The sequence below is a fragment of the Cucurbita moschata genome, unplaced genomic scaffold, assembly GCF_002738365.1.
Source record: "Cucurbita moschata cultivar Rifu unplaced genomic scaffold, Cmos_1.0 Cmo_Scf00007, whole genome shotgun sequence".
Lineage (NCBI taxonomy): Eukaryota > Viridiplantae > Streptophyta > Magnoliopsida > Cucurbitales > Cucurbitaceae > Cucurbita > Cucurbita moschata.
Window position 1 is genome coordinate 3,485,324 of NW_019268523.1, and position 25,946 is coordinate 3,511,269.

Genomic DNA, 25,946 nt, shown 5'->3' on the forward strand with positions numbered 1-25,946 from the left:
AAAAAAAAAAAAAAAAAAAAAAAAAAAAAAAAAAAAAAAAAAAAAAAAACAACGTTATTTCTGTCTGTTTAAAAAAAGTTGTTTAAAAAAAGTTAGTTCTGTCAAGTCAAAATCTTTCTCTGCAAACCTCGAACCCGAAACTGGAAGCTATTTCGAGAAGTGCTCACCTGCAAGAAAACCAAAACAACCACATATTTTGTAGTTTATATGATACAATTCTCCTAAATATTTTGTAAACATGTCTTAAATTATTTTGTTGGTGTGATCAAAGTTATTAATTTCTACACAAGCAAGAAAGTAGTACTTAGTGTTAAGAACAGGCCATTTCACCAACATGTCTTCATCATAGGCAGCCATTAACGATCAAGCTCATATTAAGCACAGAGAGATGCAGCCAAGAAGAGTTCTATATGAAGGATGGATATGAACTTACCCCTTAAAAGTAATGGCGGGTCTACTCGTCCTCCATAGACGAGTGTTTATAAGAAGCTTCAGCACGAGCTTCCTCCAACTTTAGCAGCAGGTCCTTCATGAAACTTGAATTAGTTCCATGAGTAATTCGCAGTATATCGAATGCCTTGGTATACGATTTTACAGCATCCTCTGTATACCCAAGTAGCCTGCAAATTGAATGGCATCACATATTTGATAAGTCAAATGTAACAATTTCCCAGTTCTTGAAAAGAAGCCAGCTCTTACAGCATTTTCCTTAAAAAATGATACAGTATCTTGGTGCAATACTAACCATTCCAATTTCCCACAAGTATAGAACTGCAATCCAAGCAATGGATGGATCCCAGAGTATAGTTCTGCAATCAAAGAGATCTTTCTTAGAAGATATTTTATAAACTATTAAACTATGTGGATTCATTGCATAAGATCAAACATAATCAATCAAGCCCAAGTAAAACTACAAGTTTGTAACAGTATACGAGGAGCACTCTCTCGGACCATCTTGAAATAACATTGTAACAGCCCAATCCCACAGCCGGCAGATATAGTCATTTGTGGGTTTTCCCTTCTGGGCTTTCCCCTCAAGGTTTTAAAACGCGTATACTAGGGAGAGATTTACACCCTTATAAGAAATGCTTCGTTCCCCTCTTTATCCGATGTGGGATCTCATAATCCACCCCCCATGGGGCCCAATGTCCTCATTGGCACACCTCCCAATGTCTGGCTCTAATACCATTTGTAGCAACCCAAGCCTACCGCTAGGAGATATTGTCCTCTTTGGGCTTTGTAACAGCCCAAGCCCAAACCCACCATTAGATCTCACATCGATTGGAGAGGGAAACAAAGCATTCCTTATAAGGGTTTGGAAACCTCTCTCTAGCAGATGTATTTTAAAACTTTGAAGGGAAGCCCGAAAGGGAAAGCCCAAAGAAGACGATATCTGCTAACAGTGGGCTTGGGCTGTAAATGATAACTCTTTCTTAAAATGCATTCTCACCTCCATGTTTACCCTTCATCCAACATATTCGAGCCAGTTTACCTAGCTCATACTCATAAAAAGGTTGAGTGACCAAAGCCCACGAAGAGACATTAAACCTGGTCATCTCTCTAACTAAAATTTGCAGTTGTATCAAGCAGATGATCCACTTTTTATCCAAAAACAATTAATTTACTAGAAGAATAGAAAAAAAAAAAAAAAACAGACATACTTTGATAAACCGAAATTGTCAGTTTACAGTATAGTAGAGCTTTTGTCCAATTCTCTAGCTCCATCGAAATCTGCAAGAGACATCAGAGGTATGATACACAAATAATTACAAACATAGGTAAGCAATTATAATAAGCATTCTTAACCTACCTTGAGAAGCTTTTCTCGAGTTTGCATCAAACTAATGGAATAAGGATGGCATAATATTTTTTGGAGTTCCTCAAGTTTTTCATACATAAATAAAGCTTCTCCACAATCTGAGTTTGGTTAAAGATGAAACCAAATGCAACAAAGACCAGACCGAGCTTATTCAGATCAAAGAACACCTATGTTCCAAGATATTTTATCAGTGACAAAAACCCGACAACCATTAATGATTTATAGTCAAACATAAAAGGATACTTTGGTGAAACATAGAAGTAGAAGCTTCATCTGATATCGATTTTATTTGACTAGCAATGTTTTGTATCTCTTCCTTATTTCGAACAAGTCCACATTGTTGGCATGTAAATCCAGTGTCATCTGCAGAAAAAAAACAAAAACCAAACTTTGAAATAATAGCACATTCTCGGTTACTGGCCGAACAGTGAAATATCACGTACCAGAATTACGAAGCAGGAAACCATCACATTGGTCATTTTTGCACCTGTATCCTTCCAGAATTGCACTTTCTTTGATTTCATCTTCTTGATCCTTTAATTTTTTGAAGGGAGGAAAATGATCAAACAAATAGAAATTCTGAATCATTTAGATCAAACATAATGCGGTTCAAATCAAGGATGAAATACATCTGAGAGATGCAATTATTGGTTACAACTTTAACGCATTGAGAGCATGTGCAAGTGAACAAGTAGTTTTCTTTAAGAGCTTTCTGCCGAGTCATAGTGCTTCCAGCAGTTTCGATGTAACTGATCGACACCTAATGAAATATCACCGGATAGATATGATTAGACCGGGAATTGGGGAATATAAATCATAAAACAACACAGACTAAAGAACTTTAAAATAGAGCTACTGATACGAAATAAACAAGGTGTCTTAATCATTCAATGGATGACAAGATACATATATGTTATTTAGATTTAAGGAGGTTCTATTATATTTTTTAAGTATTAGATAATTAGCTAGTGGTCATTATGATATCGATGGCCATGAAAGTTACAACCTTTCAATTAACCATAGGTTACTATAAAGTTTATTTTCAAGACTATAAATAGTCATTCACGTTATTCCTTTAGTATGAAGATTTTGGATATTATAACGAAAGTGGCATATTATGCTTCTTCAGCCATGAGCTTATTCCTTTGCATTTCTTGTGTTTAGATTTGCATGCTAGAGTTATTTAAATAGTCTTGATCAAACTATCTTGTGGAATGATTTGAATCACGAGTTTTCTTTACTCTTGATCTTGATCATCAAGGTAATCTGTTTCCTAAACTTTCCCTTGGGTTGATTTCTTATCGCCTTTGGGGTTCTTGGATAATTTTAATCTAGAGATCTCGTTCTTTAATGAGGTTTTTTAGATCAAATCCCAAGAGTTTCATATCAGCTATGATACAGATGTTCCACATCACTAGAACCTAGAGAACTAGGGGGAAAAAATGAATATAGACAGAAGGGATACCTCAGCACCTGCAGGTATATGTTGCACTGCACGGACCACAGCAGATCTTCCCTCGAATACCAAAACAGCATTGGGCAAGCAGCTATAGTACCAAAACCACTTAGTGACTTAGTTGATTATTATGATGAAGTTTCTTACCAGAAGAATTATTATGACGAAGTAATGGGTGTAAATACAGAACATGTCTTGTGAGGAGTTACCTATGGTTTATAATGGAGATTACAGGATATAGTCCAGTCCCCAAGGGTCTAAGTTCACTGTCACATATGGTATGTGCATTACATGCAAGCTGCATTCAAATGCAGGGGGTTAGACTTCAGAACCGACGCAAAACTGATATTGCCGAATCTTGTGGTTATGGAAAATAAGGCATCATAACTTATTTTAGGCAAATATATCAAATAATAGCAGCAGTGGAAGTACACAATCCTGAAAAACCAATGTTTGAAAGATGACCTCAATAAATTTACGCGAAAAGTTGTTAAGATACTACGAGTGAATTTCCCATCTTAAAGTGTCGGCTAGGGAGAGGTTTCCACACCCTTATAAAGAATGTTTTGTTCTCCTCCCCAACTGATGTGGGATCTCACGATCCACCCCCTTCGAGGTCCAGCATCCTCACTAGCACTCATTCCCTTCTCCAATCGATGTGGGATCCCCCCCCAAATCCACCCCCTTCAGGGCTCAGTGTCCTTACTGGCACACTACCTCGTGTCCACCCCCCTTTGGGGCTCAACCTCCTCGTTGACACATCGCTCGGTGTCTAGCTCTGATACCATTTGTGACGGTCCAAGCCCACCGCTAGCAGATATTATCCTCTTTGGGCTTTCCCTCAAGATTTTAAAAAACGCATCTGCTAGGGAGAAATTTTCACACTCTTATAAAGAATGTTTCGTTCTCCTCTCCAACCGACGTGGGATCTCACAGGGTTTCTATTAATAAATGAAACTATCGCTGGACAGTCCAATTTATGAATAAGAATGCTAAGAACACACGGCTGCTTAAATTTAAAATTTTAAGGTACTGGTGAGTAAAAGTCGAGCTCAGTAAAATATATAAATATGCAGAACCTTGGAGAAGTGTCGTGCTATTTCTTTTACGTTCATTTCTGGCCACTGCAGGATCAAATTCACAAGAGTTCCCATCTGAGCGTACAACACCAATTGTTTTTCATCTATGCCAGACATGTCTGATTGGAAAAATGGTTAAACAAAACAAAATTACCAAGTTGAATACCATCGTTAATATGGCAACGCATTATCGAGAAGTTCATAAAATGAGGATACGATCTATTAGTGCCTCCACCAATTTATAATTGTCTGTTGCGGTCGTAGGTATGACCTGTCGATAAAATCATGATATGTTCATATAGCAAATTATTAAGAACAATATAAACATCTAGAAGCATTAGAGTAATCATTCCCAACAGTAATTTTCACGTGATAAACATGGAAAATGCCATACAAAAAAGAGTTCTTGATTCAAAGTGGAGGTAAAGCTTACCTTTTCACTTTGCAGTTTTCTTCGGATAAAGAGTTTGATAATCAACCTTATAGATGGAGTAACAGATTTATGCCTATCCTTGTCGAGCCTTGCAAGAGCATCACATTCAAGACGATGCAACTTCCACTCCGACTTCTGAAAGTCATTGAAGGAAAAACTAGTCAAACCCGATTGCTTAATCATACTAAGCTGTTCTTGGATGCCAAGCCACTAATACAACCCATCTTCCAGTCACAATATAAAAATGGCATAGGAAGAATAGCGAAGTTGTCGAATATAAATGGCATTCGGTCACACCCGTATCGACAGAACAAAATTTTCTTCGAGGGTTTGATCAAAATGAATATGAAAACATACTTTCAAACAAGAATTACATGTCTTAACATTGCTCAGAAGTTATCAAACTGTTTGGTTGCACAATCCTAACATATAAACAAGTTACAAGCAATGGTTGATCTTTAGGTCAGTGGTGCATATAATAGTGGAAAAGGAATAAGAAATACTTCATCTGTCTCACACACCTGGCACGTACTGCTGCAATACCATGAAACTTTGCAAGCTGAGCATTTCTTGAGGTTTATTGATGCGAAACATCGGTCACATCTGGACTCAACCGTCGAGTTGTTGGGGACGCAAACATAAGGTTCTTGGCTAATTATTTCTTCTCCTGCAACACCAAACACGATACTATAAACGTTTGTTTACGTTGAAAGTTCCATTAGATACTAACAACACCTCGCATACATTGAACTGCATTTGTAGAATGAGGGTGTAGCATAATTTTAATGATCTCTCTCTAGTTTGGTTATTGATTATTTCTTCAAGGATATTTGTATAAATTGGGATGCATTGAGACCCCACATCAGTAGGAGAGGGGAACGAAACATTTCTTATAAGGGTGTCGAAACCTCTCCCTAGTAGACACATTTTAAAACTGTGAGGCTAACGGCAATATGTAACGGGCCAAAGCGGACAATATTTGCTAGCAGTGGACTTGAGTTATTACATGTACACATGTCTGGCCTTGTTCCTTTCTGTTTTATCATTTTCTTTTCACTCTTTTTTTGGATTTTGCATCTTTTGAACATTTTAGTTCAAATGGATCAAAAACTATAACAATCAAGCTATGGCATATAACTAGAATGCTTCACACTAAACCACCTCCCAATCGACTTTTCATAGACCCAGGTTCTTAAATAGGAAGTAGAAACCTGTGATCGTCTTCATTTTTCAATTTTCCGGCCCAGTATTGGCCATTCGTATCAGACACCAACAGCGAAGAGTTCAAATTTATCTAAGCAAGTAGAAAACAAGTTGAGCCCCAGCATGAACTCAATAGCTTGAGCAGCTTTAAAGATCGCTGGATTTCAATAAACAGAGAATATAATCAACACAAACGACGAAGAAAGAAGAAAGAGAATGACCCGGATGAAAATTCCTGGTGGTGAAGAGGCTCCGGCCCTTCTCCGGCAGAATAGTAACCGTTAACCCACGGTCGTTTAGAGCATTCTGCAAGCCCTCCATGAATGCCGGAAGCACAGAGCGCCAAGCACCAACAATGACGAGGAGGTTTGAATTAGAGGTAGCTTCTTTTTCCCACCAGCGACAGAGTGGAATGACCCCCACCTGAAAACCAAGCAGTTATATGTAAATTGACCATCAAGTTAAAGCAAAGAGACTAACCCTAAGAAGGTCGAAGCCGAAACCCGAAAGGTGAGTAGAGAGGCTAACGCTTTGATGTGGGCGCGAAGAATAATTGGACTAAATGATGATTACAGAGCGTTGCGGCAAGTCACTTCCCGAGTTTTAGCAAAGTTTCAACCTCCATGAATGCCGAAAGCGGCAGGCCCAACTCTCCCGCTTAATATTGAATTCTTTCCACCCTCTCTTCTAAGTTCTCGCGCCTCGCTCATACCCACAACTTCGATACTAAAAAATGTTTAAAACGGAAGGTAAACCAACTCAATTTTGATTTTTTTTGTTGACCCATTTCACAAATCAAAGAATTTAGCTTGATCTCTAGTTTGGATCAAAATTGGATCAAGCTAGACTATGCATCTCGCAACTTCTTTTGAAATAGAGTTTTTAGTACGGGACGATACGGGTGTGTCGATATTGCACCCTAACCCATGTATCGTAGGTTGGATTATGCACCCACTATACAGTATGGAGTCCGCAAATAATATAGCATGGGCATTGGAGAACGAACACCTCAATATAAATGTGGAGGGATGAATAGATCAATACTATTATAGAATATGAAACACTGCTCAAAATGTGATACTTTACCCACCCAAAAAAAAATGAAAAATTGAAAGTTTAAAAACTACCCACGTTTTTAGTTTGTAGTTGTCTAATATCAATTTGGTGCTCTTAGTTTGTATTTGTCTAATATCAATTTGGTGCTCGTATCATGATTAGTTAATTTGACGGGGGGTGGCGAATGTCAGCCTAATCCATTTGTTATGCCATGAACGAGGTATCAATATTAAGAGGTCCTATATATTGATTTCTCCGCACCAACTTACTAAATCTTGCAATGGAGGCTCTTCGAAAGAGAGACAAGATGCCAATGACATGTTAACCATCGCTACGTTTTCTCCAGCCTAAATTCTCCGTCGTTTCGGTCTCCGAGGGGAATTCTTGCTTTCGTGCCCATCCCAGGTTCGTTTCAATACATGTCGGGGTAGTTTTCCTGAAAATTTGTGTTCATTGTGTTGATTTGAGACGAATTTTACTTTGCTGAAGTTGGGTCGAACTGTTCTTAAAGATTTATGTTCTTTTTTTTTTCCCCCTAACAAGTTGGATAACTATATGGGGTGAGAGTTTAGAAGATTAGTATTGATCTTCTTCTGGAAAACAGAGAGGGAAAGAAGGAGATTGTTCTTTCTATCATCTGCTTCAGCAATGGACACCAGTCCAACCTGTGCGTTGTTCTTGAGTGGAAAAACGGCGGCTGACAATGAAACTGTCAAATTGCTCAAGAGGAATGACACTTTGAAGCTCCCTGACCATACTGAAATTTCGGTTTTCTTGCATTCAGAAAGGGATGAATTCCTGGAGGAAATTGGGTTTCGAATTGATTCGTATTTGAATGCTCTTTCTACCAATACTTTCGGTAGATTCGTCATTTGGTGTAAACAGATTCCTTCTACTCAGGATATCATTTCTCAGTGGGTGTAACGATGCATTTCTTTTTCCTCCCCGCCATTTTTTCATTCTTTGACGATCCAGCTATCTCTTGTAACAGCAACTTCGACCTTCCCCTGGGTACAGTCTGCGTGGCTGATGTTCAGTTCAAGGGAAGAGGTGAGTAGTGCTCATAATCAACCACAAACTGGTAGCCTTATATGTGAGTCCTTGAATTCCTCTTTGTATTGAAAGTCATTATGTGGATTTAAGTGAAGGTCGATCGAAGAATTTGTGGGAATCTCTCCCTGGTTGCCTTATGTTGGGCGTATTGTTCCTCTATTACAGTATGTGATGTCTCTTGCTATTACTGAGGCCATTAAAGATCTTTGCGACAAAGAGGGAACTTTTGTCCTTTTTGGCCCATATTAGAAACTCTTACCTGAAATCTTTGTTAAAAAATGGGAACTCAGTCTCTTAGCTGAAAATTTTGATAAACTGGTGGTGCTAAATTATGAATGAAAAGTTCATGTTTTGTTTTTTTAATGAAAGCAAGGAAAACGAGTGGTGTTAGTTTAATAGCGCACAGATGTCTCAATGGCTAAATTACCAAACCTTAGGAGGGGGGAATGAAGTTGGACAGCCCAAGCCCACCGCTAGCAAATATTGTCCTCTTTGGGTTTTTCCTTTCGGGCTTCTTCTTAAGGATTTTAAAACGCATATGTTAGAGAGAAGTTTCTACACCCTTATAAAAAATACTTTGTTCTCTCCAATCGATGTGGGAGCGGTGTGCTAGTGCGGACGTTGGATCCCCAAGGGCACCGATTGTGAGATCCGATCTCAGTGGGGGAGGAGAACGAAGAGAACGAAACATTCTCTATAAGGGCGAGGAAACCTCTCCCTAACAGATGCGTTTTAAAAACCTTGAGGTGGAAGCCCAAATCGAAAAGTCCAAAGAGGACAATATCTGCTAGCAGTGAGCTTGGACGGTTATAAAAACATATGGTAATGGTCGGAGGAAACAGTTTGTTTGAAAGAAACTAGAGGGACTTGAGGAATAGATGGGGATTCAAGTCATGGTAGACTAGCTTCCAACATTCAGAACTGGTCTAGTACACTATCGAGATGATTCAACGCCATTATATGTTTCACTATTTCCACCGTGCCAACGACACTATCCATTCCATTGATGTTATGAATATTATTTGTAAATAGTGCTGCACTTGAGTTGAGGTTAATACTGCTCATTCTCTGTGGGTCCGTACAGGGTTTACCCTCTATTGATTTGAAAATATAGTGGCCAAATGATCTTTACGTGAATGGCCTGAAAGTTGGAGGCATTCTGTGCACTTCAACATATAGATCGAAGAAGTTCAATGTTACTGCTGGTGTGTTGGTTTCTTTCCGTCTAACCTTCTTCTACATTCTGTTTTTGTAACAGTCCAAGCCCACCGCATACAGATGTTGTCCTCTTTAGGCTTTCCCTCAAGGTTTTTAAAACACGTCTGCCAGGGAGAGGTTTCCACACCTTTATAAAGAATGTTTCATTTCTGAATGTGTTAATGTGAACATCATTCTATCACTTCCTGCTGTTCGTTGCCTTAAAGGTTTTGTGCATGAGAAGCATTTGGCTTCTACTTATGGCATAAAGGATTGGAGGATTTCGGATCAATAATTATACGTAAAGGATATCTTCCAAAGTTTTCTAGCTACATATCCATCAAGTTTGTGAAGATGATAGCTATACCATATATGCAATGTGGGGGTGTGAGAGAGTGCTCTAAGATATTGTTCATATAAGATGTGTATATATATTAATTTGGTGTAATCATTCTTTCCTTTTATGTATTAAGTCATTCTCCTACATAACAAGGCTATATATCTTACTATCTATATCATTCCATTTAAATTTAGATGATACCCGAGCAAGAGATTTTGTGTTCAAACGCCTTTGATGTCATGTCCTCCCCCATTAACATTGGTTTCTACTTGTTGGGTCATCTACAAATTTTCAAGCTCACAAGTGAGTGGAGTGTTTAAGTATATAATTGATTGGTGATTTAACAATCTTGTTCTCACTTGAAAAGGCTAGAACTTTTGTAGCACACGTATTTCGTTTAATGCTACATGCTTGTTCTGTTTACCTCATGTTTGCTCTGCTTCAGTTTCAAAATTTCCCTGGTGACCTCATTCTCACTAAATCCATGAATAATGCCACTTTGTTATCATCATTTTTTGATTAAGTAGGGTTTCGAGCTCTCGAGGAACTCTACTATCAGACATGGTTGCACAGGTAACTCAACACGTTCTGTTCCAGGATTCTCACGATTATGCTTTGTTGTTTACATTGTCTATACTTACGTTTCATGGAACGAAAAACGTCTTGGATATGGACTATGTTGTTTGATTTTTTTAGTTCTTGATGTCTATGAGCTAGGACTATTGCGCAAGTTATGCCAAGTAGGTTTTATAATTCTTTTCCTATAGATATGATCTTGTTACATCTGTCTATGTAGTGGGCAAAGAGTTATTGTACAGGAAAAGAAAGATGATCAAGAAGTGGAAAATGTTGTCACTATTCAGGTACGTGAGATCTGATTGATAGCTAATTCTGTGACAGCTCTATGCTGCAGTCTTAATCCCACTACTTTTGTGAGATCCTACGTAGCCTCTCCCTAGTAGACACGTATTAAAACTGTGAGGTTGATGACAATACGTAATGGGTCAAAGCAGACTATCTGCTAGCAGTGTACTTGAGCTGTTACAAATGATATGAGAGCCAGGCTCTTGACAATATGCCAGTGAGGACGCTGGGCTCCCAAAGGAGGTGGATTGTGAGATCCCATATCGGTTGGAGAGGGGAACGGGTTCAACTTAGTAACGGAGAGTTCTTAGGTCACCATCTTCTATGATTTTCATGGTTTTGAAAACTGGAATTGATTGCTTATTGGTTCAGAAATTTGCTTGTTTCGTTATACAGGGGCTGACATCTTCAGGACATTTGCTAGCTATTGGAGATGACAGCCAAATGTGCGAGCTTCATCCAGATGGGAATAGGTAAGTACTTGAATTGATTCAAACTTGGACTTGTTTTTGAAAATCTGGATATGAAGTTGATTACAAACGAACGAATTTATAGGTAGAAGTAGCGTTTATAAGCTTAATTTTCAAAAATCAAAAATAAAAAACTAAGACACCGTGCAATAATGTTTATAAGCTTACTTTTTTAAAACAGAAAATTAAAAATAAAATCGTTAACAAACGGGCCTAAACTAAATCGTTATCATTTACAAAATCGACAATGAAGTTCATTCCAAATTCTTCCATGACTAAGAAACAGTGGTCAATAAAGTTTAACGTCTCAAAGTGCTTTAGAATCAATTATAATGATTGTAAGATGACTGCCCTGTTAGCCAATCAATCAATACCGTAGTTTCTGCTAATACTCATTTCGCTGAAACTTTTAATTGTTAGTTGTTGCTTGAATGTCCTTTTGAACTAAGCTGGCATGCATATCTCACAACCCCAAGCATGAATTCATCTCCAAATGCAATGACTGTAGAGATTTGATCTTAAATCTAATGATCATGTCATCTTCCTCTTGTTCTTCAGGAGGAAACTGGTGTGAGAATACTGCTTTTTTTTTTTTTTTTTTTTCACTTTGGATTATGAGCTGTATGGAATGGAATCATGTGCAATACAAAGGAGAAAGATTATCTTACTTTTTATGATTAAACAATGAGATTCTACTGAAGATGTAAATGTTATTCATATTTAACCTTACTAAAGAGGGTCCATAGTCAAGAACATGCTGTATTTTTATATCATTCCAATGAACGTGAAGGAATTTCTAGTGGGACAATTGGTATAATCAGTCAGTCAGTCAGCAGTTCTTTTTTATTAGAAATTTGAAGAGATCCTTTGCCACTTTATTGCCAGCTGTTGAGCTTGAAATGAAACTCCGTTATGACAGAAGGTGTTGTGTTGTGTTGGTGAAACGGATGCAGCTTATTTGAACTTTACAACTGTGAATTGAGTGAAAAAGAAACAGAAGGGCAAAAGATTCTTGTGGCGAGGCGCCATGTCAGACCCAGAAACTGGTATGTCTTCTTCTGTCTATTTCCTTATACGGCTATTGGAGCTTTTTGTTTAGGGTTCACTATCAGAAGAGAGAAAAAAGGGGCTGGCTTGCCACATGCACTACAGTGGATGGATTCAATAAACAAAAGGGGTCCCATATTAGGATTCTCCCAATAGTTTCATGTCTTAGCTTCGTCAATATCCGATGAATTTACCGTATATGCGATATGTAACGGTCTAAACCCACCACTAGCAAATATTGTCCTCTTTAGGCTTTTCCTCAAGGTTTTTAAAACAAGGTTTCCACACCTTTACAAAGAATATTTCGTTCTTCTCCCCCAACCGATGTGGGATCTCACAATCCACCCACCTTCGGGGCCCAATATCCTTACTGGCACACCGTCTCGTGTCCATCCCCCTTTGGTGCACAGCCCACGACTAGTAGATATTGTCCTCTTTGAGCTTTTCCTTCCGGGCTTCCCCTCACAGTTTTTAAAACGCGTCTGTTAGGGAGAGGTAGGATCTCATACCGTATGTTTGACTATATTATTAAAGCTACATGGCAGGTTGATTCTGAATTGTGAGTTTAGTGGGTATGTGATATATGGTTACCATATTATTATAGCTACATGGCAGGTCGGTCAATTTCGAGCTGGTTAGGGTGTTTGTTTGGTAGTGTAAGCATTAAAACAATGGCGTTAACAACACGAAATGATCAGATACTAAGTCAGTAGAAACTTGACGAAACTTTGAGATGACCCATGTCTAAAAAAGGCAGGTTTGTTGAGTTTTGGGAGGCTGGGGGCCATGGAAGGACAGAGTTGGCGGTGGGGAGGTGTCCTGATGTGTGGAGTTGAGGTAGCCAGCAACTGTGAAACTGGGCTTATGTTAAGCTTACAATGATGATGATGATGATGCAGCAGTGGCAAGTAAAATTCCCTGTTCTGAGTTGCTGCTGTTTCAGCCTTTTGTCTCTCTCTTCGGCTCTGTCTTATAATATCATCAACTCACCCTCAATGATGCGGTAGGTGTCTGGTATCCTTATGATTTATGATGTCGCTTCCTTAACACAAAAATCCATTACTTCTCTGTCTTGTCGTTTTGGACGTTGTAGTCATGATCATAATAAGATATTGTTGCAACGCATTGTCAATTTTTATTGTGGCTTTCGACTCTATTCATGTCAGATATTACATTGGTCGGAGAGAAAAACAAAATATTCCTTATAAGGGTGTAGAAATGTCAAAGATGTCTTTTAAAACCTTCTTAAGGAAAGCTGGAAAGCTCGAAAGAAAAATACTGTTTTTCTCTTTCTTCCTTATCTTAATTTTTCTTATTTTCTTTAGCACGGACGTATAAATAATAATTATTAATAACAAAATTCAAAGCGATTTCTCAATTTAAGGGTTTAATCCTAATTAATCATCCACCGAGGAAAAATGCAAAAAGGATAAGGTGAAAAAGTGGGGTAAATTTTTTTTGGATAAGTAATAATGTATGGTAAATATAATGATTTGATTTGAAATTATTTGGATTTTGTGAAAAGGTTTCGAGAGTCAAAAAAAAAAAAAAAAAAAGAAGAATGGATTTGATGTTCCCTCTAATCATTAGGATTGCAATTCCGTAATGATTCTTCGTTGATAATAAGCTCTCGTAACAAAATATTGAAGGCAAAAGGAGTCGAAGTGAACCAAGGTGACTATAAGTCAAAGGTTGACCAGCGTATTCGGGCCCAATTGAATTCTAAAAGACTTATTTGACATGTCAAAAGTGTTACAATCGCACTTTTAATGACAACAGACTTGCGATTGTGTGGCACTCACTTTCCAACGACAAGTGAGCTAAGCCAATTCATTCTTCCGTCGCCTACGGCCAAGCGACGTATGCTCGAGCCTCTAGCCTCGGTTTTAAAAGAAGGTTTTAGAAAACGATGGCAGAGAAAGATTTTTGAAAAATATGTTATATAAGCAAGCAAGAGAGAAATAACAACGGCTCACAATATATAACCTTGGGACATTTCATGTTTGACAGGTCTAGACATACTATTTCTGAAACGTCATACTTCATAGAAATACAAAAGTAAAACACTAGAATATGAAAAGACATAAAGGGTTGGGCTTGTCATAGGCATGCGCCCATGGACAACACGCTTTAAACGAGCATGACCGTGACAAAAAGCTCGCGGCTACTTGAGTCAAGGATGAGGTGACCTCAACACAGGTTTGATAAAGAATTCAATGCTTGTCTAAGCCAATATATTAATATATGCATTTAAAGCTAGACTAACTATTTATCGAGCAATTATGGATAGGAATATCAAAATGTAACTTATTTAGGTACCTTCAAAATTTAATGCTACAATATAAAATAAATATAAAGTAGTATACTATTGATTTATTTTAATTGAATGATTAAATTGTTTAAAAAAATTTTAAAAAAAATGTGGAGGCTAATTAATGAGGTTGTGATAAATAAATAAAGGTTGCCACGTGGCATTAGGTGGGTTGACTGAAGCCGAAGAGAAGTGGAGGTGGTCAAAGTAAAGAGGAGATGTCCGTGATCATCTGCGCAGAGGAATGCCCTATCATCTTCTTGTTTTTTCTACCTACGTGTCCACCGAAAGTGACGTCACCCACCCTTCCAATCACGTGCTCCCTATCTTGCCGCATGTGATCACTTTTTTTTATGTTCCCCTCACCCTTTTCTTAAATACATTTTCCCATCCAACTCATCAAGCCACGTGTACGTAGCGTATTGGCTGTACTTATTTTTTCAATTTTAATAAATTCATAAATAAAGAAAAAATTAATTAATTAAAAATTCCAAATTTGATTTTCTTTATATGTGGCTTTCCATTATCATAGGCACCGATCTATGGTGAGTAGGTTTATATAGACTAAACATGATTAATATCTTTAATCCACTCTCGATCATGATCTTCAAAAGATTCTCACTTTGGAGCACGAGGATCAAATATTTCAACCATTTTTATTACTATTATTATTTTAATTAATTAATTTGCTTTATTTATACAATTTAATTTAAAATTAAGTGTTTATTATTATTAAATGATTTATAAAATAATTTAATATCAATTATGAAAAAAATATTAGTATGAAAGTAATTGTTTTGATTGGAAAGTCGAGTTTTCATTAACATATGTAAGAACAAAAGGGAAAAAGTTGAGAGATTTATAATTTGAAACGCAATTATTGTCTTCGGTCAAAAATAAAATGGCCGTCTTTCTATTAATTCACGCTTGATTTGATTTTTTTCTAATCTCTAAAGTGATCTTATAAATGGGAACTAATCATTTTATCCTATTTCCTTTTAGTGTCTCGATGTTTTTTTTAATAAAAAATAAGATCTTTGTTTCAAATCATTAAGAGAAATGACAGAATTATTATTATTATTATTATTGGACTGTTAAAATGTATTATATTGATTTTTGTTAATATAATTATTGTTTTTAGTTTAATAAATATTTTGATGTTTTATGTTAATTAAATTATATTTGGATGATATTCTAAAAATAGTCGACATTTTTGTCCGTGGTGTTGGGGTCGTGGGGCGTATTTGTGTGCAAGTACTTTTGGGCGGTGAAATGGTGAAGACAATTATTTTATTTTAATTAAATTAAATTATTTTGTCATATTTATGACTGTCACGTATTTTTGTTCCAACTACTTATTTATTGTGGCTATGAAGCTCTCGAATATTGGAATATTCCACTTAATATGTTCCCCAATTTTGTCTCATTAAAAATATTTATTTACGGGATACAAAATAAAATATATATTAATATTTGTCGCTGGTATGATAGAGCTATACTATGGATCTTTACTACAAGTGTACATTTGAAACTCGCAATTTATTTGTTTGACACTCGATGATTTTGTGTTGGATGATGAAAGTCCCACATCGACTAATTTAGGGGATGATCGTGGGTTTATAAACAAATAATACTCTCTCCAGTGGTGTGAGGCCTTTTGGGGAAACGCAAAGTAAAGTCATGAGAGGTTATGTTCAAAGTGGACAATATCAGACCATTGTGGAGAGTCGTGTTCATCTAACATGGTATCAAAGTCATGCCTTAAACTTAGTCATGCCAATAGATTGATATCATTGTGGAGAATCGTGTACTTAGTCATGTCAATAGATTGGTCCTCGAAAGCAGTAAAAAATTACTAAGACTCCAAAGGAGTCGAGCTCGATTAAGGGGAGGTGGGAGGCGTACGTAATGGACAATATCATGTTATTGTGGAAAGTTGTGTTCATCTAACAGATTCTACTAACATAATAAACGAAGGATACCCAAGTGGTAGATTTTTTTTTTCGATAACTCAATTATAAGAATTTCATAATCAAACACGCTTTTGTTGAAGCAATCTTCGTTGGGTGATGTTTTTTTTAAATTAGGATGGATTCAGAATATTTATAAAAAAATGCAACCGATAATTTTAAAATTTGGTTGGAATATAAAAATTGGAAAAGTAAATACTTTTAATTTATATTCCACGCGTTTACTATTTTGCGGCTACTGAAGGCACTGCAATGGCATCAAATTCTTAGTTCTGCAAATATATATAAATATAATATAATATTATATTATTTATTGTTTTGCGTTTGGTTCAGTTGTTTTGCTGTCCTACGATGGGTGAGGGGGAGACCGGTATTTTACTGTTAAAAAAATGCACCCTGTCTGTAACGCTACAGTACAGAATATTCATACACTGCACTTTGGACGTACATCTATACGTGTCACCGCCCCATCGACCTCTCTCAAAACCTCTTCATCTGGACCCTACGTACTAATCTGCCGTATTTCAATACAAACTCCATAAATTATATTTTTCAATTTATTCACTTATTTTGGTAATTTTACTTAAAAAAACACATTTAAATGAACCTTTATATAATTTTAATCGCATTAAATAGTAAAATCATAAAAGTCATAACGAGGAGGCGGTGATCGTAACATAAAGTTATTACCTTTTCATCTTTAAATATCTTTAAATATCTAAAGGGTGAGATTTACGCGCGAATAATCTAATTGTTTCTTACTTGTCCTCCACCCATTATATTCCATTTTTCTTTTACAGCAACGTTTATCTAATAAAATAAATATATGGAAAATATAGTTTATAGTATTAATTTAAAAAAAAAATACTAGATTGGATATTGAAGAAAATTGGTTGGTCAAGCTACTTTCATATATTAAATTAAATTGACTTTTTCTCCAGGAATAAATTAAATCGAGAAAAAAGTTGAACATTTATCTTCTAGAAGATATTGTTTAAAATGTTTAAAATAATAAATCCTTTTTTTTTCACATTTTTTATGTGTTTATTTTAACAAATTATGGTAATATTGATTTATAAATTTTAAATTCGTAAAACATATTAGTGAAACCTCATTTTAAAGTTTTTTATTTATTTATAAAAATATATTTTTACCTAAAGAAAAAGGTAATAAAATGAGCATTATTTTCAGGCACAAAAATAAATAAATAAATAAAATCTAAGATTTATTAATTCGTCTTATCCCTTTTTCTCTTTCTTCCTTTACGTGTTAAAATAACCAGACGAAATGGAAAAAATAAAAAAAATAAAAAAAGGAAAAAAAAAATTAAAATCCATTTCATTAAGAAGGAAAGAATTATTGAGTCAACCCATATCATTCGAGATGTTTTTCCTTATCCTTCACACACACAACAAAAATCCCAAAAATTAATAATAATAATTAATAAAATATATAAATTAAGGATGAAAAGACGAAAAGGCCCTTCTAGGTAGTTTCTCGTTCCCGTCAAACCCTCATCCGTCTCCACGTTGTGGATCCCCCTCACCAAACCCACGCCGTTTCCCACTGTAATTCCTACATCCAACCGCATCGAAACAAAACCCTGTAATTAATTACTTAATTAATCAATTAAGATATTAATCTCTTTTTTAGAGGTATTAACCACCCGTCCGTCCGGCGACCTCCTTATATTTAAAGTGGGTTGTCGATTGAGTCGCGTCTTCGGCGGTCGACGCGTGTCACCATCGTCAGCGAACGACATAGCTTCTTCTTCTCCGATTTGCATTTTTCTCTAATCTCTCTAATTCCCCGATTTCCATATCCATTTTCAACGAACACATTGGATTTTCTTTTTCTTTTTGTTTTCCCCTTCGTTAAGTTCGTTCCAATCTATAATTGAAATCCGTTTTCGCCGACCTTTTCGCTTTAGATTTCTGTTTCCCCGATTCTTCTCTCTCTCCAGCTATGGCCGTCGGTTGTGTGCGGCTTCGTTATAGAGAGACGTATTAATCCAAACCGCCTTCTTCCAGAAATCTTCGTTTCTATGATTGCCTTTCAACAATTTGGATCAATGAAGCCTCCGACCGAGTCAGACGACGTCACTTTCACTTCCGCCGCCATCTGTTTATCGCCACCGTCATCCTCTTCAGATCCCTCTTTTTGATTGCTGTTGTTTTTTTTCCTCTGTTTTTGTCTTTTGTTTTTCAATTCCCTATGCATTCTTTCTGCTGCGTCTCCACTGTCTCCGAGAACTCTCCTTCCAAGCAACCGCCGATTCCGATGCCGGACCTCCATATTGCACCGGCCTCTCCTGCTGTCTCTGTCGCGTCCAGATCCGATCCGACGATTCGAATTTCCAATTATGGGCATAATCGGAGTCTTAGTAGTAGCGATGCCGGACGCCTTAGTCAGCGGAGTATTTTTGCTGCTGAGATGGTTGGACGCCATTCCTCGGCTAGGGAGCCTCCGGTTGACGTTAAGATCAATGATATTTTTGGGAATGGTATCTGTGGGATACTCTACAAGTGGGTGAACTACGGCAAAGGTTGGCGTCCTCGTTGGTTTGTGCTTCAGGATGGCGTTTTGTCATACTATAAGATTCATGGACCTGATAAGATCGTTGTCAATGAGGAAACAGAAAAGGGATCGAAGGTCATCGGCGAGGTGTCGAAGCGGAGGATTTCGAGACATAAGAACGGGTTCTCTAATCAGACTCTCCAGTTCCCACTCAGGCGCAAGCCATTTGGGGAAGTTCATCTCAAGGTCTCACCAATCCGAACTGCTTCTTATAATATCTGCATTCAAGTACCATGGCATTCATTTTTCTTCTTCTCGTGGTTACAATTTTCACGCTTTATTTTGGAGGTGCTGATATTTTGTATCAACATCTTCCTTCATTTTATGAATCAGTTTGTGTTCATTGTTAGTTTCTGTTTGGTTATTACTTTGTTCGTTTCCTCCCCTTCGTAGAATGGAATTTAATTTCCCCATCCCTTTTATTAGTTGAAACTCAGCGTCTTCATCAATGATTACAATTGATCTGGTTGGGTTTTTGTCAAGTTTTCTTTCTGATCCTCTAAAGATGCCTTCCATGTTAATCGTGAATGAGACTTGAGAAATGATGTCTAGGATTCAGGTGTTTCTTTCAATTTAGTTCGTGAAACTCCTTGTTTTCATTCTGGTTCTGTGGATCATTTGCCACCGTTGAGTTGAATTTTCCTATGACAGGTCTCCTCAATTCGAGAAAGCCGGTCAGATGATAAGAGGTTTTCCATCTTCACTGGGACAAAGAGACTTCACTTGCGGGCAGAGACCCGCGAGGATCGGGTGGCATGGATGGAGGCATTGCAGGCAGTGAAAGAATTATTCCCAAGGATGTCTAACTGTGAGCTCATGGCGCCTATGGACTTCTTGTCTGTGTCAACTGACAAGATTAGACAGCGGCTTCTAGAAGAGGGTGTCAGTGAAACAGCCATTCAGGACACTGAAAATATTATGAAGACTGAGTTTGCTGCACTGCAAAACCAGCTTTTCTTGCTCAAGCAGAAGCAGTGGCAACTTATTGACACACTGCGGCACTTAGAGGTACATTGATACTGAATCTAGAATACTTCATATGAATCAAATTCAAGATTGTTTTTTTTTTTTTTGTTGTTGTTTCCTACTTTTACTGGAACCTTTCGATTCATTTACTAATGAGCGGGGTCATACATTGTTACTCTGTTCTGGAGAGTGTATATTTTCCCCTTCTAGTGATGTCTGATAGAATGCAAGGGGAACTTGAGTTTGTAACTTTGTAAGCACTTAAAAAATGTTCAATTTTAATAATTAGCAGCCATTTGCTTAAGTGCGTTTCCCCTTCCACATGGTGCTATGTTGATTGTTGATTCCATGGAGGAATTTAGGCCCAATTGATATACGGGTTATTTAAAACCCATTACTTTGGTGTACATCTCTTCATCCGATAATTCTAGTTCTGGTTGGGCATTGATGCACTTGCACCATTATGGTGTTTGGCTCTGTGTAGTAGTCACAAAGTGTCATATTTTCTCATTTACACATACTTATTCTCACTGAAATGTTTTATTTGAATCAAACTAAAATATTATGGAGTAATTACATTTCTCCACGAGAAATCCAAAATGAAGTCAAATATCCCCAGAATCCACGAAGTTTTTCAAACGACAAAACCATAGTTCCCACTTCTTCTCGCATAATTCCATTTGGCCATATCTAGGATAGTTTGTGTATGTCTGCCCTTATTTTAACTTTTATCGGTTCTTTCAATTTTTTTGTTCATATGTTATTTAGTTCCTTTATTGAAGTTTATTTACATGTTGGGCTGTTATCATTTTTTTTAACTAAACATTGTCTCCTTTATGTCTTGAGTGTATACCTCCTGTCTGAACTTTTCAAATTGGACTCTTTGAAGCACAATTCGAAGCTTCCCTGAGTTCAATTCTATATTGTAACTTATGTTTGGAGCACGTCTTCTGTTCGACGGTCACTCTCTGTTTAGAATAGGGCAACCTTGATTCCTAGTGGATAAAATATTTACCAAAACTTCTCAGATTTATTCCTTTCTTTGTATACCACCTACTTGCAGCTAGAAGCTAAGATTCTCTTTGGAAAACATGTCTGTACTTATCCTTTGGTTGTTTCATCAAGGATGTGTCTGCTGCTTGCTTTTTTTTTTTTGCTTTCACTTTGGAAATGATTTTTATAGGATCTCTTGATTGCTTTGCCTGAAGGTTGAAGTTAACCTTGAAAGGTTTTGTATGCTTGTTCCCTGCGCATGCATTTTTTGCTAGTTGTTTATATAGTTATTATATTAAGACCAATCAAATCATTTACTTAATTTGGATTCAACCTTACCTCTAAGCGATGTTGCGAGTGTTAATCCATGCAGACCATTTCTAATAAATTTTTTATTTCTAGATTTGATCCTCTAATTTCCATGAATAATTAGTTTTTTGTTAGCATTGAGTAGACCTCTAGTGAAATCAGTTACAATAGGAGTCCCAATAGAAGTTCACTGACTGACCTTCTTAAGTTCAGTCATATAAAATTATCTAATTCTGCATTTCGTTCAACATTTTCTTTTGGTTGTGCTTTTCGTAAACTTCTCCCTGTTTGTCTTGTGTAGACAGAAAAGGTTGACTTGGAGAATACAGTAGTTGATGAGAGCCAGAGACAGTCAAATGATCCTAGGGCCTTGTCTGGTCAGCTGGAAAAATTTAGTGGTGAGTTGTCATGCTTATACCTAATAATCATGGTTCTATATGTACTTCATTAATTTTGTATCATTGTCTCTTGGCATGTCACTTCTATTTTGTTATTGTTTTTTTAATAATTATTATCCAAAGCAATATTTTCCTTTGCGTTAGTTGCAGCTTTGTTTTTCTAATGATGGTATCTGAAACTTCTTTCTGGTGCTATGTTTTCTTAAGATGTGCTATAATAAATATAAATGGTTAGAAGAAAAGTTTTTATGAAACCATCACCGGAGCTTAGTACTAGACTTGGATCTGAATTGATGAACTGAGGTGAAGTATTGCTTAGCTGATCTGTCTCAAGCAGCACAGCGTGTATGAGATCTCGTGGATGGTAGTAAGAGTTTTTGTTAGAAGGCTATTGAATTAAAATGTGACTGGGCAGTCAAATTTGAAAGCACTAATGAGAAATTACTTATATTTTATATTCTGGAGAAGAAGCCACAGGGGGACTAAATAACAGTATAATTAGCTATAGAGGAGGAAGAATTGGCAACAGCAATGCAGTCCTTGAATCGATTAAGAGATAGATGTCTGACTAAGGGCGCATTCTCATAGCCTTTTTTTTTTCAAAAGAAAAATCCATGTGATCCATGTGAAGAATGGAATTACAATTAACTGCGAGCCTGTAGCTGATGAACATACTAATATCAAATACTAAGTTTTTACAAAGGTTGATGTAAGGTTGTCTTAACTCTTAATTTTAGGACATAGAAATTGGAAGTCCGACAACTGTGGCCAAACAATTACAACCCTGTACAAATTAATTTGGCATATTTATTATTTATATTCTCACTTATATCAAGATATATGATGACAATGTTTGCAATTATTTTCCTCCATGTTTACATTTCATGTCTTTTTGCCTCTTTTTTCAATAGTCTCGAGGTCCTTTTTTTACAATTTCTTAGCATAAGCACGCTGAACACTGACTTATTATGTATTCATCTTCTTATTCCTGACGTGTTTGTATGCAATTGCACATTCTTTTGGCCACTGGAATATATTTCATACTCTTTTCCTCTCTAAACTTTTCAATCTTGCTATAGATGTGAGTGCTACTGAATCTGATGATGATAATGAGAGAGTCGATGCTGCCGAGGAAGAAACAGACGAAGATGAAAACACATTTTTTGACACTCGAGATTTTTTATCATCGAGTTCGTTCAAAAGTAATGGATCCGATTACAGGATATCATCATTTTCTTCTGATGATGAAGGCCTTTGTACAGTTGATTCTGAGGAAGAGGTGGATCCATCAATTAGATCTGTTGGAACAAATTATCCATATGTTAAGCGGCGCAAGAAATTACCTGATCCAGTTGAAAAGGAGAAGGGTGTCAGTCTTTGGTCAATGATTAAAGACAACATTGGAAAAGATCTCACTAAAGTCTGTCTTCCTGTGTACTTTAATGAGCCTCTTTCTTCTCTGCAAAAGTGTTTTGAAGATTTAGAATATTCATACCTCATTGATCGGGCATATGAATGGGGAAGAAGGGTAAGTTGATGATCTATGATTTTATGCAGTGCAAATCTTTCAACATTTTTCTCTTTACATAACCAGCGATGGAGATTTCATGGAAGATTTTGCACAAACCTCTAGTGATACACGTGAAATTTAAGTAACTTTCTCGAAAGTGTAAAAAAAGAAAAAACGAAAACCTTGAATATCTTCATGCTCCCTAACGATTTTTTATTAGCTAGTTGATCTTTTACCAACTCTTCAGGGTGACAGCCTCATGAGGATTCTAAACGTAGCTGCATTTGCTGTATCTGGGTATGCTTCAACAGAAGGAAGAAGTTGCAAACCATTTAACCCACTGTTAGGGGAAACTTATGAGGCCGACTTTCCAGATAAAGGTCTCAAGTTTTTCTCGGAGAAGGTATTGTTTTTAGATTTATTTTTCCCGCGTGAGGGGTAGGAACCAGGGGCCTAATTCTATAAAATTTTATACAATAGTCGGTTGGATAAAGGAGAAAGGCCCCTGCCTAGAACTGCTGAATGGAAATTACATAGGCATTCTCCACTAGAAGTTAATCTTATGAGCAGAACAATTAGAAAACCTATCAAATTTGAAGCAATAAAGCATAAGCCATGTAGTTTTGGCCCCTAACAATATCCTCTGTTTTTTGCAACCAGAAATTCTGGGAAAAAGTGTTTAATGTGACCACATAGGGTTTTCTCTTTTAATTTTAATTTTATTTTACATAACTTTTCATTCAATTCAGTGGTTCCACCAAGAGAATTCAACGAAGCATGCCATATAGTTATCAAATACATGTCAATTTAATGATCGTTTTCTTTCAAAAAGATTTTTTTTTAAAAAAAAAAGTTATTTATTTATTACGACCACTGGGACAAGCTTGCTTGAAATGAACTCTATCCGGCATCGACTCATTACCATAGAACTTTTTATGTGGAACACGAACATATAACCTATGTGAAAACTTAATCTATTTGACATGTTTCACTTGAACTTTGCCCTTACTAGCTTTAATCCTCTGACACTTACATTCCAACAGTTTGTATTATTTGTCCGGATAAGGTGGAAAAGAGAAATGAAATGGGATAGCAGTGGTAAGTTAAAACTGTAAAAAAAAAAAATAATAATAATAATAAAGAACAAACGTCATCAGAACGATATTGTGGATTTCGTACTTTATAATTAGAAATTATCTTATTTATTTTGGTTGTTAACAAATTCTAGGATTCTACATTTGTGAGAACTTTTACGATTATTAATCCTCGATATTTCTTTAATCATAAACTCCCCATTCATGTTCTTGGAGTCACTGTGTAGGCCGTGTTAACCTTCAAGAGTGTCCTTCAATCTCTATGTTATTTCTTGTTTGAAGCACAATTTCCCTCCAAAATAGGATTTTTTTTTTCTCTGTGCACTCCGGCTAAAGGCAACATGTTCACTATTTAAACAATGAACAAAAGAGACTTGGACATATAAAGATCACGGGAGCATTTGTTATGTAATGATATTAGGTTATCGATGAGTTAGTACTACTGTCACATAGGACGTCTTTCATGTTCACATTCTTTTGAAATTTTGATTCATTAAGTCATCATTACTTGATGGCTTCATTTATTTATCTAGAATGCTTGGGTTGGACATATTCTAGTTCCTGTATTTGAATGAAAGAGTGAATGGCTTCATTGTTTTTGGTTGTTAGGTTAGCCATCATCCAATGGTAGTTGCATGCCACTGCGAGGGCAATGGATGGAGATTTTGGGGTGATAGCAATTTGAAGAGTAAATTTTGGGGTCGGTCAATTCAGCTTGATCCTGTTGGTCTCTTGACATTAGAATTTGATGATGGAGAAGTCTATCAATGGAGTAAGGTGTTACACCAATGATTGTTTTATATTGTTTAAATTCTCTTTTTCTTTGTTCTATTTTCCCATTTAGAATCTTGAATTATTTTGAACATTATGCATTTCTTGTAGGTGACAACGTCAATTTACAACCTGATACTGGGAAAGCTGTACTGTGATCATTATGGTACAATGCGCATACAGGGAAATCGTGACTACTTGTGTAAACTAAAATTTAAGGAGCAGTCCATTATTGACAGGAATCCGCACCAGGTAATTTCCTACAGTCTTTTATCATATATCTGAGAAATGTAGGATTGTTATTATTGAAAAGCATTAGCAAATATTTTTCATTTATCCTGTCAACGGTGTAAATCTTTGCCATCTTCATTGGACCATTGTTTCTATACCATGACACTTCTTCGTTAGATTCTTTGCCTCACAAGAGAATGGAGGGAGAAAAAGAAATCGATATAAAGTTATAAAAATGTTTCCAAATCACGTTGAGTTTGATTTTTGAGTAGGACTCTTTGCCTTCAACAGGAGGTTGGAGGTAGAAAAATGGAATCAATGGGAAGTTATAAAGATGTTTCCAAATCACGTTAATTGTAAGGATTGTGCTACACCCTTCATCCATGATGTGGAAGATATCATAAAAAAGCTTACCTATTACCCCGACGAAGTGGGGGAGCATAACCAATAAAAACCATTTTTGTTTGATTTTTGTTTTTATGCGTTTAGATTCTGGATGCAAATGAAGTTTCTGAAACTGGAAGGGTTTCATTGTCATGGGTGACAGCTTTACCACTCGAAGCTGGCTCATTTCTTATATTGTATAATAATTATTCAACTGGATGTTCCTATCCAATGAAGAAAAAAAAATCAACTGGATGTCATATTATCGTTAATATAGTGAACTTGTAAATTCTAAGTGATCACCTGGTGCTTTCACTTGATCCAATTCAGCTGGGTGAATTGGCTATTATGGGCAGGTGTCAGGAATGTGACTTTTTTTTTTTTTTTTTTTTTTAAAATTTTGGGATAAGAAAAT

General features: G+C 36.5%; 2 protein-coding genes, 1 long non-coding RNA gene and 1 pseudogene across 5 annotated transcripts in view; 3 read left to right on the forward strand and 1 right to left on the reverse strand.

Annotated features, from left to right (window-relative positions):
• Positions 1 to 65: 65 nt before the first annotated feature.
• LOC111444953 (histone-lysine N-methyltransferase ASHR1) lies at positions 66 to 6,813 on the reverse strand. 2 transcript variants are annotated; one of them, XM_023083114.1, is made up of 16 exons: positions 6,212 to 6,813; positions 5,309 to 5,454; positions 4,788 to 4,922; positions 4,571 to 4,625; positions 4,355 to 4,473; positions 3,485 to 3,573; positions 3,285 to 3,366; positions 2,478 to 2,579; positions 2,263 to 2,353; positions 2,063 to 2,182; positions 1,811 to 1,917; positions 1,662 to 1,731; positions 1,451 to 1,564; positions 746 to 809; positions 434 to 620; positions 66 to 167 (listed from the first exon to the last, which is right to left on the reverse strand). In XM_023083114.1, the coding sequence occupies exons 1-15, from the start codon at positions 6,309 to 6,311 to the stop codon at positions 455 to 457; spliced, it is 1,560 nt and encodes a 519-aa protein (XP_022938882.1). In that variant the 5' UTR covers positions 6,312 to 6,813; the 3' UTR covers positions 66 to 167; positions 434 to 454. The 2 variants fall into 2 exon arrangements, with proteins under 2 accessions (XP_022938882.1, XP_022938883.1); XM_023083115.1 differs by lacking the exon at positions 1,451 to 1,564 and having other exon boundaries at positions 6,212 to 6,802.
• Positions 6,814 to 7,372: 559 nt separating this feature from the next.
• LOC111445149 lies at positions 7,373 to 12,857 on the forward strand (annotated as a pseudogene).
• A 5,104-nt stretch (positions 12,858 to 17,961) lies between these two features.
• Positions 17,962 to 25,946, forward strand: part of LOC111444952 (oxysterol-binding protein-related protein 1C-like) — a 10,134-nt gene continuing 2,149 nt past the window's right edge. The window contains exons 1-7 of one of the 2 annotated variants that reach the window (XM_023083112.1): positions 17,962 to 19,061; positions 19,527 to 19,883; positions 21,445 to 21,541; positions 22,621 to 23,069; positions 23,299 to 23,454; positions 24,755 to 24,922; positions 25,028 to 25,168. In XM_023083112.1, coding sequence (XP_022938880.1) covers positions 18,513 to 19,061; positions 19,527 to 19,883; positions 21,445 to 21,541; positions 22,621 to 23,069; positions 23,299 to 23,454; positions 24,755 to 24,922; positions 25,028 to 25,168 — 1,917 coding nt within the window. In that variant the 5' untranslated portion in view covers positions 17,962 to 18,512. Of the gene's footprint in view, positions 19,062 to 19,526; positions 19,884 to 21,168; positions 21,194 to 21,444; positions 21,542 to 22,620; positions 23,070 to 23,298; positions 23,455 to 24,754; positions 24,923 to 25,027; positions 25,169 to 25,946 lie in introns of those variants that run through there. The other variant, XM_023083113.1, reaches the window with a different exon arrangement.
• Positions 21,594 to 22,141, forward strand: LOC111444954. The gene is made up of 2 exons (XR_002710763.1): positions 21,594 to 21,908; positions 22,010 to 22,141. It is a non-coding gene; the product is annotated as an uncharacterized LOC111444954 (long non-coding RNA).

Coding starts and splice junctions, on each gene's coding strand:
- LOC111444953 (XM_023083114.1), bottom strand. CDS start 6,311: ATGGAGGGCTTGCAGAATGCTCTAAACGACCGTGGGTTAACGGTTACT. Junction 4,923..5,308: donor ATTGCAGCAGTACGTGCCAG/GTGTGTGAGACA, acceptor AATGACTTTCAG/AAGTCGGAGTGGAAGTTGCA. Junction 621..745: donor ACTTGTGGGAAATTGGAATG/GTTAGTATTGCA, acceptor TTCAATTTGCAG/GCTACTTGGGTATACAGAGG.